This window comes from Lipophrys pholis, assembly GCF_963383615.2.
Source record: "Lipophrys pholis genome assembly, chromosome: 4".
In the NCBI taxonomy this organism is placed as follows: Eukaryota; Metazoa; Chordata; class Actinopteri; order Blenniiformes; family Blenniidae; genus Lipophrys; species Lipophrys pholis.
This window is the reverse complement of record NC_137637.1, coordinates 30,496,846-30,507,370: the sequence shown is the minus strand read 5'-3', so window position 1 is coordinate 30,507,370 and position 10,525 is coordinate 30,496,846. Positions and strand designations below refer to the sequence as shown.

Sequence of the window (10,525 nt, the reverse complement as noted above, 5' to 3'; positions counted from 1 at the left end):
GTTCAATGGTTTTTACAAATTATTACGTAATTATATATTTATATAGGAAATGCAGAGTGCAAACAGGGGTATCAGGGGGGGCTCAGCCCCCCTTAATAAAACATGTTTTCTGTATTTGGTAGTGTTTTCTGTATTTGGTAGTGTTTTTTGTATTAGGTAGTGTTTTCTGTATTTGGTAGTGTTTTTTGTATTTGGTAGTGTTTTTTGTATTAGGTAGTGTTTTTTGTATTTGGTAGTGTTTTCTGTATTTGGTAGTGTTTTTTGTATTTGGTAGTGTTTTTTGTATTTGGTAGTGTTTTTGGTATTTGGTAGTATTTTTTGTATTTGGTAGTGTTTTCTTTATTTGGTAGTGTTTTTGGTATTTGGTAGTGTTTTCTGTATTTGGTAGTGTTTTCTGTATTTGGTAGTGTTTTCTGAAGTTTGTTCTGTTTTGCACTTCCAGGCCACCGTAAGTCCAGACAGGTAGAAACAGAATCTGAATGATCCTGTTTCCTGGGGTCACTCCTCGTTTATTCAGGGACTTTTCTAGTATTGACAATTAAATAAATTGATGATTGACTATTCATGACAGGGCTTTTTTTTTTTTTTTTCCTCCTTTCATTTTCCCTTAATTTCGTTCTCCAACGGCACAGTTACAGGTTTTCACACACCTGGAAGCGGGTGTGTGAAACCAGCCTCAGGTGCGTTCGCCTTCCTCCTCCTCGTACTTCCATCTGCTTCAGTGTCTCGAAGACTCGAGGCTCAAGTTTCCCATCGCCCCTCCTCTGAGCCCCCACGGCTCCCAGCACAAGGCCGAACGTGCCCCGGTCGCACGCCCTCTCTCTCTGCTGCTGGGAGCCACGGGGACACACGGCTTCCCACACTTCTGTATGCAGCCGGCTCAGCCGCACACACAATGGAAGTGTGTCTGCCTCGACAAAGCCTCAGGGCCGTTCTCAGGCAGGGCGAGGACAGAAGGCCACTTCACACATAAACCATCTGGTTTGGCTGCAACTCACTGCTGAGCCACGCTCACAGGTAGAATAATAACCTTATATACATCTATATATCATACAAGCATATGTACAGATTCTAGTGAGATTAAGGATTTTTTTTTTTTTTAATACATAAATCTTAATGAATTTGTAGGGTTTTTTTTCAGCCTGTGCGAGTCAGAAACTTGCTCATATCAGGTACAATTCTTTATAAAAGAAGTTAAAACATTAATATGTTGCACACGTTTACTCGGTATTGCACAAATATATAATTTCATAAATTTTCACTATCATCGAGGGGATTTTCCTCCGTCCTCTCATTGGTCAGTGTCCTCGCCTGAGCGCCACAGAAGGAGGCAGAATTTTCCCATGTCTATACTTGAGAAAAAAAATATTTTCCCACTGACCCCGGTGACGTGTGTCATACAGATAAAGCATCCCACCTGTTCTTTCTGACAGCCATTAAATTCAGCCCATTGTCCAAGAGCCGCGAGGCCCCTGATTGGCCGAGCGGCGGAGAGGGCGCCGCGCCGGCAGCATAAAAGCAGAGCTGAGACGCAGACGTAAACAGAGGGAACTCGTCTGCACTTTTGCAAGCAACGCCACCGCAACCAGGAGAAAGGAAGCTCAACATGGCTCTGTACACAGACCTCGCTCTTCAGGACAGCATGAAGGAGCAGCTCTTCAGGTGAGTTCACATCAAATGTCCTCTTATTATTTGCAGAGTTGCCGCCACCAACAAAGTTTGTCAAAAGTAAAACGAAAAACTGGATTTTCGCGAACGTCTTTAATAAAACTTTTTTTTTTTTTTTTTCTTCCTTAAATCCCAGGTGCAAACTTCAGATGCTGGAGAGGAAGTGCAGCATAGGAGTGGAGAAGCTGAAGGCTCTGATAGGGGAGCACCTGCAGAACGGCATCCCCGTTTCAGACATCCTGGAGAAAACCAAGTCACTGCTCACCTTGAGGAAGGCCCTCCTGTCACACAACGGCTACTCCAAATACTCAAGGGACATTTTGCGTCTCTTTCCCGACGCGGAAGACGACGTGGCGCCGCTGTGCTTCTAGCGACGAGAGATTGACCGTCCAGGACGGGACTAAAACTGCTGCAGCGTTCACATGATCAGTGCGTCGCAGGTTTCATCGCGACACATCTGCGTCTGTGACGGAAATCTACAGAGAAACCAGCCGGATGCAACAGGATGAGGAGGATGAGGAGGCCCTCAGAGACGAAGGAAGCCTTTTTAATTGACAGAAGACATTTTGAAGGTCCCTCGTCGAATGTTTCATTCCAGCGGCAGGTGCCGAGTCCAACCTGAGGAGACGACTGAATGTGCTGGAGGCTGTGGCGTCACATGCTGTGCTGCTATTTGTTGGGTTTATAACTCCAGCGCCTCAATGTAAACCCCGTCTCTAACCTATGCAATGCCTAGTTGTTGGTGACTTAGAGACACATTTTAACTGTCCTTTTTATTTTGCCATCAAAGTTCTGTCTTTTTGTTTTGTTTTTTTATTATCCTGAGTGAAGTTTTCGATTTGAAGCCAAACGGAGCCGTGTTGACCTGTGATTCCTGTGAAATGACAGGCGGACATTGTACGACTTCACTATTTTATCTTACTGCCTTATTTCAAGGCATTTTGTTCTTTTTAAATCCAGCCTTTCTTCTGAAAAGGGAATCCGTCATTATCTTTTGTATGCTGTGTATGCATATTGTGTTCTGTTCATCGCTTTTGTTTTTATTCATCCACAGTGGATTTAAATTTGTTTTTGTGTTGTTGCATATGTGAAGAAAATAAATATCTAAAAACGTTACTACTTTGCCCCGTGCCTATTCTTCTGAAATACTACATTTTTACCAAGTTAAACCTTCAGACCTTCACTGTCCGGTGTTTGAGCGATCGAGCTCAACTCCATGAGGAAATACGAATTTATCGAAATTGACTTTTACCGATCGACTGTGAATGTGACGTACTGTACAGACCCTGAGGACGAGACGTGACAGACTCTACTCAGATGATCATGACTTCAAATAAGCAGTCAGGTGGATGATTAATGCAAAAACTTTAACAAAAAAAAAAGGACTTGAGCCACATAACCGATGCACTCTCATAAAAGATCAGAGGACAACTTAAATGGTTTAATCTGTCGGGTTGGACGAATGTGAAATTGCATAAATTATTAACTATGGCATTCATGAAATACCTCCTATGGGAGATAGTGAAGCGTGGCAATGCACCACCATCAGCGCTCAATGAGGAATTAGAATCTCTGGCTCAGCTAAAGCAAATGTAAAGAATTCATGATGCAGCTGTTCTGCATGTTGACGGAGCATCGGTGGGACACCCTGCGATCCTTCTACTGTTTGTGTTTCATCAATTTTCCATCATGCGCCTCTATCTTGCATCTGTAATCGACAGTGTGGACTCCCGACTCAGCAAGTGAAATTTCATTTGAATGACTGAACCAGCAGCTCTCGGTTTGGGTCACTGGTCGTCATCATATGTGATCCTAAGCTGAGATTGAAGAAAAAAAAACTGTGTTGTTACTGAGATATTTGACTTTTCACACAGTTGTGATCAGCTGCACTGCTTGAAGGATGGATTGGTGTAGAAACTAAAGTAGGGCAGAAGCAATGAGGTACAACTAAAACAAAAGTTAAATACTAAAAGGAAAGCAGTCGCCGATTATGTCTGAGTGTTGGTATCATTAACTGCTCCAAACAGCAGGGACAAGAACAGAAAACACTTTATATATCCTTACATAATATTCATAAATAATATTGTTTCTGTAGCCACACCATCTAAAAATACAGATTAAATTACAAAAGAATTCATTGATGGGTGAATAAAAAGGAGGCAGGCAAGATTTGTTGTTTTTTTTCCTGATTGTTTTATTGCGCATCACTTGGCTTGAAGAGATACATTCAGCGTGAGACATTTTCCCAAAACACCGTTCCTTCATTGAAGGTATGCGTGCAGTCACTCACAGAGTTATAAAGCAGCACGCTTGTCTCAGTTTTCCTCTGCTCAAAATGCAGACAGTTACAATATTTGAAAGATAAAAAAAAAAAAAAACAATTTCACTTGAGAAAATATGTGGATGTCACATAGAAATCTCAAAAGATGTTTGACATGTATGAGTCTGTCTCCTCGAATGGAGATGAAAATGACATACATTACTGTCAGTAAAACCAACAATACAGAGGAATTCCCAGAGGGAATAAAAGTCTACTTCACAGAGTAGGCAAAGTCACAGGCTCAAGACTTTTTTTCTGAAATACAAAACATCACCAAACTGTGAATATCACAGATACACAGACCTTTACAAAAGGTACACACACACACGTACACAAAAAAATGCTGATTTGTTGAAATCAAGGTATGGACTCTTTAAAATAAGAGGTTAAAGAACCTACACAGGTACTTGCACAGTACTAGTGAGTTGACACAAGTCCTGAGGCGTCTACCACGGCCTCCACAGAGCACTATTCACTGGACATTTGTCTTTTCTGCTGCTGGTCTGGACCGTGGAGCTCAGAGGAGAGAAGTCAGCCTCTCTCAGATTGTGATCGGAGGACGACCGCAGCTTGTTGAAGTGGTTGAGCAGTTTTCTCTGGGTCTGTGTCTTCGGCTCCTCCTTGGACATGAAGTGCACGACTTCCTGGACACACCCGGAGTATCCCTGACTGACCGCCGCCGAGTCCACAGCCCGATGCTGCTGCAGCTGTGTCAGGAAGCAGACGGTCATCTCCAGGATGTCTGCTTTCTCCAGCTTGGAGTCTGGCTGCTGTTTGAGGAACTCTGGACCCAGGAGAGACTTGAGCTGCTCGATGCTGCTGTTGATTCTCTCTCTGCGTAACTTCTCCACCAGAGGTTTTCTCACCTGCACAAACAGGGACAAAGTCATTAATTAACTTGTTCAGCAGCAAAACAATAAAGAAATACATCTCTCATAGTTGATTGAAACTTGATGAATCTTCAATTTACCTTGTGAGTCGGTGTCTGCTGCTCCTGAGGATTGGTCATTGCTGCAGTGATTGTAGGAGCCATGTTTGGATCTCTGTGCTGTGGAGGTCTCTGAAGAGAGAATCTGATGTGTGCTGGCTGCTTCCCTCCTATTTATACACCCGCATCTCCATATGAATGTGTGGGTCTTGGTCTGTCTGGAGTTTCTCACAGTCGCGGCCAATCAGAGAGCTCAGACAGACAATAAAGGATGCGAGACGCTGAATGGTGTTATTGCCTTAAGGATAATGGTTAAATCCCAAGGGAACAGCTGGAGGGCAGGGAGGGGGGGGGGGGGGGGGATGGAGAGAGCCTCACAGAGCTCTGTGTGAATCTGGGAAAGTGGTGACCCTGTAGAGGGAGCAGATCTGCTGCCTGATGCTGGGATCAATGACTTTGACTGAGCACACGCTCATCATCCCATCCTGCAACCTATAGGCAGGTCATGAGAACAGATTATGTTTTCATTTCTACAAATGCTCCGTCCTATTTTATATTACTCTCTGTCGGCGTCGACCGGTCTTAAAGTACTGAATTTCATAACATGTCGTGTGTGACGCCATAATTGAATCCTTGAATTTACAAATCCTGCTTTATATCCTGCAAACTACTAATACTGACGTGTCAGCGCAGAAAAGTACTACTGTTTTGGTGAAACAGCAGCTGGACGAGGGCCTGGTTATCTCTTAAGTTCACCTGCAGTTGTTCCAAATAAAACGTTTAACTCGAAATTCATATGTCCACAGCGCCGCGACCAGCACATGACCAACTCAATAATGGATTCACTTTCTATGCCCCCCCCCCCCGTCAAAATAAACTGCCAGGAATGCAAAGGAACAATCTGAATGTAAAGGAGGGGAAAAGGAGCTTTTGAATGTTCATTAATCCTTAGCATGTCTGCATTCCTCATAGACCTTTTACAAAAGCCTGGTAATGACGAGTCTTGATGGCAGGAATTTCCATTCAGGGGAGGTGAGACAAAACTCGTAAACTGACTCCATAATTAATGTGATGTGCAACCAGACACACTTCTTTTGTTCTTGAAAGCGGTGAATGGACAGAGTGTGGGAAACCAGAGAAAACTCACTCACAGAGCCGCTGTGGGACAATGGACACGGACCAGACAAAGATGTCTGTGCAGGGGGAGGACGAATCCTTTACCACTGAATTTTAAATGTTTATATATTTTACTCACCAATGCTGAGAAAATATGTACTCCTATGTCTAGTCCAAATATTGCCTATGTCTTTTAAAATATAAGATACACAATTTCTTTTTCAGTTCTGGATTTCTGCTACTTATTTAAATGAACTTAGATCAATTGAATTCTATTCCATTCTATTCACAGCTATAACGTGTGCATTGAACTATTAGAATCATTAGGTTTATTATGTAAAATAATACAATAACACATCAATTATTGCTTATTGTCTATGCATGTTATTATTAAATGTCCTAACTTTGGTGATTTCGGCCGGAAAATAACAACAACTTCAACAACAATACTACTACTACTACTACTACTACTACTAATAATAATAATAATAATACTAATAATAATGCATTCATTAAAATTTACTTTTAATTTTCTTATTTACTTCTATTGCTGTTCAAAATGTACATTTCCATTTTCAGTTGCTTGTGATGAAGGTGTGTGGTCGGCATGTCGCATGCATTAAGAAATAGTAAAATATATACGGTATAACATATTTAAGTAAGTCTTCATTAATGAGCTTCTTTCTAAATGTGTTTTGCTGACTGGTCGTTATACTACATCTCAAGTCAGAACATTTGTGTTCACTTCTCTTATCCCTCCATCTCAATAGAGGAGAGTGTCTGACAACAAATCTTGGTCTGGGAGGAGCGCAGCGAGCTGCCTGTGTGTGTGTGTGGATGAATTAGCATTTAACAAGGCACATGTCCATTGTTGAGTTGAGGCTCCATCAATGGACAGAGTGTGGGAAAGCTGTGAGCGAGAGAGTCACAGTTCAGTGTGATTAGCATCCTCAACCCCACCAGCACCTGACTATTCTCCAAGGGGAGTTGGCACACTTCAGAGGAAGGCTTGTCTTTCACTACTCAATGTTTTTTTGTTTTGTTTTTTTCCCGATAGTTCTTTTACTTTCTGCATTGATTTTTGTGCCAATTTTGGTTGCTTGATTTCCACACTACATCAATATTTATACATGAGGCTTTTGATTTATTTGGTTTTTTTTTCTATTGGCTGGTGCCAAACTGTCAGGGCTGTGTCAACTGGATCCCAAAGACTTTTGTTTATAACGGTGTTTTGACATACAAACTTTTATAGTTATACAAGAAGCCTTTAACCAACAGACAGAGGGAAGTAAATATATTTGGCATTGACTTTGTTTCAAAATAAAGTGTAATGCAGCTCTTTTATAGTCATTTATTTCAAGAAGCCTTTGCTTTCATACATTTGAAAAGTTTTTGAAATAGTTGTAGTATACAAAATACTACCACAGCAGTTGTTTTACCCTGAAAAAACAACGACAAACAAACAAAAAAAACAACCCCCGCAGCATATTGGATCTACTTTTCCCCTCCCTGACTGTCAGGTTGTATCTTCTGAACAACACAAAGCCAATATTCATTGAAAGTCCTGTTACATCAATCACAGCTCACAAAGCTCAGTGTGGGAAAGCTCGACTGACGCTGTACTCACTGGAACAACCTGTAACCAGATACTGGACACATCTGGACAACGATCAGATGACTTAAGATTCCCGTTGCTGCGCTTATCAGCTGCTACTTTATATAAAGAAAAGGCTCCCAAGCTTTGTTTTGGCTTGAACGTGACTCACATTGTGTGTCAGCTTTTGCATGAACATAAAACTGTTTAAAAGAAAGGCTCAATAATGTACAGGGATGAAGAACTGGGAGGAAACTACAGGGAGTCTCTCGCACTGTAAAAAGGATTATACACAGGTGATTGTAGGTATATTTTTACGTTGGGTTTGGGTGTGCACAGGCATATTGGGAAGGGGAACACTGTCTGAATGAATTAATATGAATGTAAACGTGAAATTCTGTGCTTGTGTGTGCGTGTATATATAGGTGTTAAATATGTATATGTGTGTATATTGTATGTGTGTGTATATATAAGTCATATCATACTAATTATTGTTAATACAGAAAAATAATTATTAAATATTGGAGAAAGGATCGGACTTGATACGTTTACTTCTTTGTACCCCTGTTCCGTCATGTAATCAGATATATGAGGTGTATGTATGTATGTATGTATGTATTCAAACATAGAATTATATATTTTGTATAAATATATTTTCATAAGCTATAATTTAATTATTTAGTATCATCAAATGGTGTATATATTTTTGGATACGTGTGTGTATGTATCTGTGAATGCATAAAATGTTTGACTGTCACATGCCTGAAATGAATGAATAAAAAAAATACAAGTTTTTTTTTTTATTGTTATTATGTGATTAAAAAAACCTAATTCTTAAAAGAACAAACAAACAAACATGATGTGTTATTTTACTAATCAAGGAGGATGAATGGATGGGATGCAGAGGTATTTTTTCAGAGAGTGGAGGTATTTCATAGACCATCTCAGGTCTTCCTCCCACGTGTGTGACAGGATGATGAGCGTGTGCTCCGTCAGATTCAATGATCCCAGCGTCAGATCTGCTCTCTCTCTACCAGGGTCATCACTTTCTCAGATTCACACTGAGAGCCCTGTGAGTCTCTCTCCACCTCCTCCCAGTCTTCCACCTGTTCCCCTGAGAATCACCTATTGTCCCCCAGGGCGATACAACAGCATTCAGTGTGTTGGTGCTCCACATGTCCTATTGTCTCAATGAGCTCTCCGATAGGATGAAGCGGTGAGAAACTTCAAGCAGCGGTAAGACACGCACATTCATATGGAGATGCAGGATTATAAATAGGAGGGAAGCGGCCAGCACACTTCATCTCTTCAGAGACCTCCACAGCACAGAGGTCCAAACATGGCTCCTACAATCACTGCAGCAATGACCAGTCCTCAGGACCTCCTCACTCTCAACCACAAGGTAAATTGATGATTCATCAAGTTTCAATCAACTATGAGAGATGGATTTCTTTATTGTTTTGCTGCTGAACAAGTTAATTAATGACTTTGTCCTTGTTTGTGCAGGTGAGAAAACCTCTGGTGGAGAAGTTACGCAGAGAGAGAATCAACAGCAGCATCGAGCAGCTCAAGTCTCTCCTGGGTCCAGAGTTCGTCAAACAGCAGCCAGACTCCAAGCTGGAGAAAGCAGACATCCTGGAGAGGACAGTCTGCTTCCTGACACAGCTGCAGCAGCATCGGGCTGTGGACTCGGCAGCCGTCCGTCAAGGATACTCCAGTTGTGTCCAAGAGGCGGTTCACTTCATGTCCAAGCAGGAAGTGAAGACACAGACTCAGGGGAGACTGATGAACCACTTCAACAAGCTGCAGTCGTCCTCTGATCACAACCTGAGAGAGGCTGACTTCTCTCCTCTGAGCTCCACAGTCCAGACCAGCAGCTCCAAAGACAAGAGTCTAGTCAACAGCGTCCTCTGGAGGCCGTGGTAGACACCTAGAGACTGATCGTGTTGATCATGTTGGTCAAAAGTTATTTTCAGGCATATTACCTTCCATGATTGTTTTTTGTTTTAACTGTGTAATGTATTGTACAGTTTGTTATTAAGATACAAGACTGACTATGATTTGATTCTCATTAACTGATATGCATTTGTCCTTTAATATTTGCTACGTTTGGGTAGTTTTATGTTTAAGATATACATCTTTCTTGTACATTCGTATATACATCGTCTGTTGTGAAGGCTTATTGACCCATAATGGGCCACTATATATTTTAACATCAGCATGTTTTGTTGTGTCAACATTCCACATGTATGAACACGTGAAATATATTTCCTCTTTGTGTATGAGAGCTGTTTAACTGTTTAGTTTGAACTAAACGATTCCTTGTCTTCTATTAAGATGCTTGAAGCTGTTAACTCTGCTCCGATGAGTACGTGTCTTGTCCACAAGTTTTTGTTGTGATGTATCATCGCCATTAATGTCTCTGTAGAGGCGTGTTATGCCTTTATTCTTTTGTATAAGAATAATAATAAAGACAAAAATCCTCAACAGAAAACTGATCTGTGCAGTTGTATTCTTAACATTTACACTTGTCTCCTTGAGTAATCGCCAACTACTTTCTCTAGTGGCTCACTGCTACCATCTAGTGGTTAGTTTGAGGTTGTCCAAGTTTGACGAAATCATGCATTCTGTCATAACATTCGTTTTTTTTTTACGACACTGGAAAATATTAAAACGGATTCAAATTTGATGAACTAATAACAAATATTTGTGACACTACATGTGTTTTTTTTTTTAATATTTAGGGAAAGCTTGACACATAATGTGCATGGACAGTTTGTTTTGGCTAACAAACCTCAATGCAGGGACTTGTCAATCGTGCAATGTTATGCTCAGTTGTTGTTTTTTTAATAACTTCACCCTGCTTTAAACATCCCCACATCTGCTTCATGATACCGTT

The 10,525-nt window shown here is 41.1% G+C and overlaps 3 protein-coding genes across 3 annotated transcripts; 2 read left to right on the top strand and 1 right to left on the bottom strand.

Moving 5' to 3' along the window:
• The first annotated feature begins 1,549 nt into the window (after positions 1–1,549).
• On the top strand, positions 1,550–2,783 carry LOC308109034 (uncharacterized protein). The gene is made up of 2 exons (XM_080462375.1): positions 1,550–1,662; positions 1,805–2,783. Exons 1-2 carry the CDS (start codon positions 1,607–1,609, stop codon positions 2,037–2,039), a joined length of 291 nt encoding a protein of 96 aa, XP_080318501.1. The 5' UTR covers positions 1,550–1,606; the 3' UTR covers positions 2,040–2,783.
• A 1,651-nt stretch (positions 2,784–4,434) lies between these two features.
• Positions 4,435–5,036, bottom strand: LOC308109035 (transcription factor HES-5-like; the record flags this gene model as incomplete). The annotated part of the gene is made up of 2 exons (XM_080462376.1): positions 4,959–5,036; positions 4,435–4,854 (listed from the first exon to the last, which is right to left on the bottom strand). The coding sequence occupies exons 1-2, from the start codon at positions 5,019–5,021 to the stop codon at positions 4,435–4,437; spliced, it is 483 nt and encodes a 160-aa protein (XP_080318502.1). The 5' UTR covers positions 5,022–5,036.
• Positions 5,037–8,932: 3,896 nt separating this feature from the next.
• Positions 8,933–9,552, top strand: LOC308109036 (transcription factor HES-5-like; the record flags this gene model as incomplete). Its single annotated transcript, XM_080462377.1, has 2 exons — positions 8,933–9,028; positions 9,133–9,552. The coding sequence occupies exons 1-2, from the start codon at positions 8,966–8,968 to the stop codon at positions 9,550–9,552; spliced, it is 483 nt and encodes a 160-aa protein (XP_080318503.1). The 5' UTR covers positions 8,933–8,965.
• Between the last annotated feature and the right edge of the window lie 973 nt (positions 9,553–10,525).

What these genes read in the sequence shown, in the direction of transcription:
- LOC308109034 (XM_080462375.1), top strand. Translation starts at nt 1,607, where the DNA reads ATGGCTCTGTACACAGACCTCGCTCTTCAGGACAGCATGAAGGAGCAG. An exon ending in ATGAAGGAGCAGCTCTTCAG is followed by an intron (nt 1,663 to 1,804) that starts GTGAGTTCACAT and finishes CTTAAATCCCAG; the next exon opens with GTGCAAACTTCAGATGCTGG.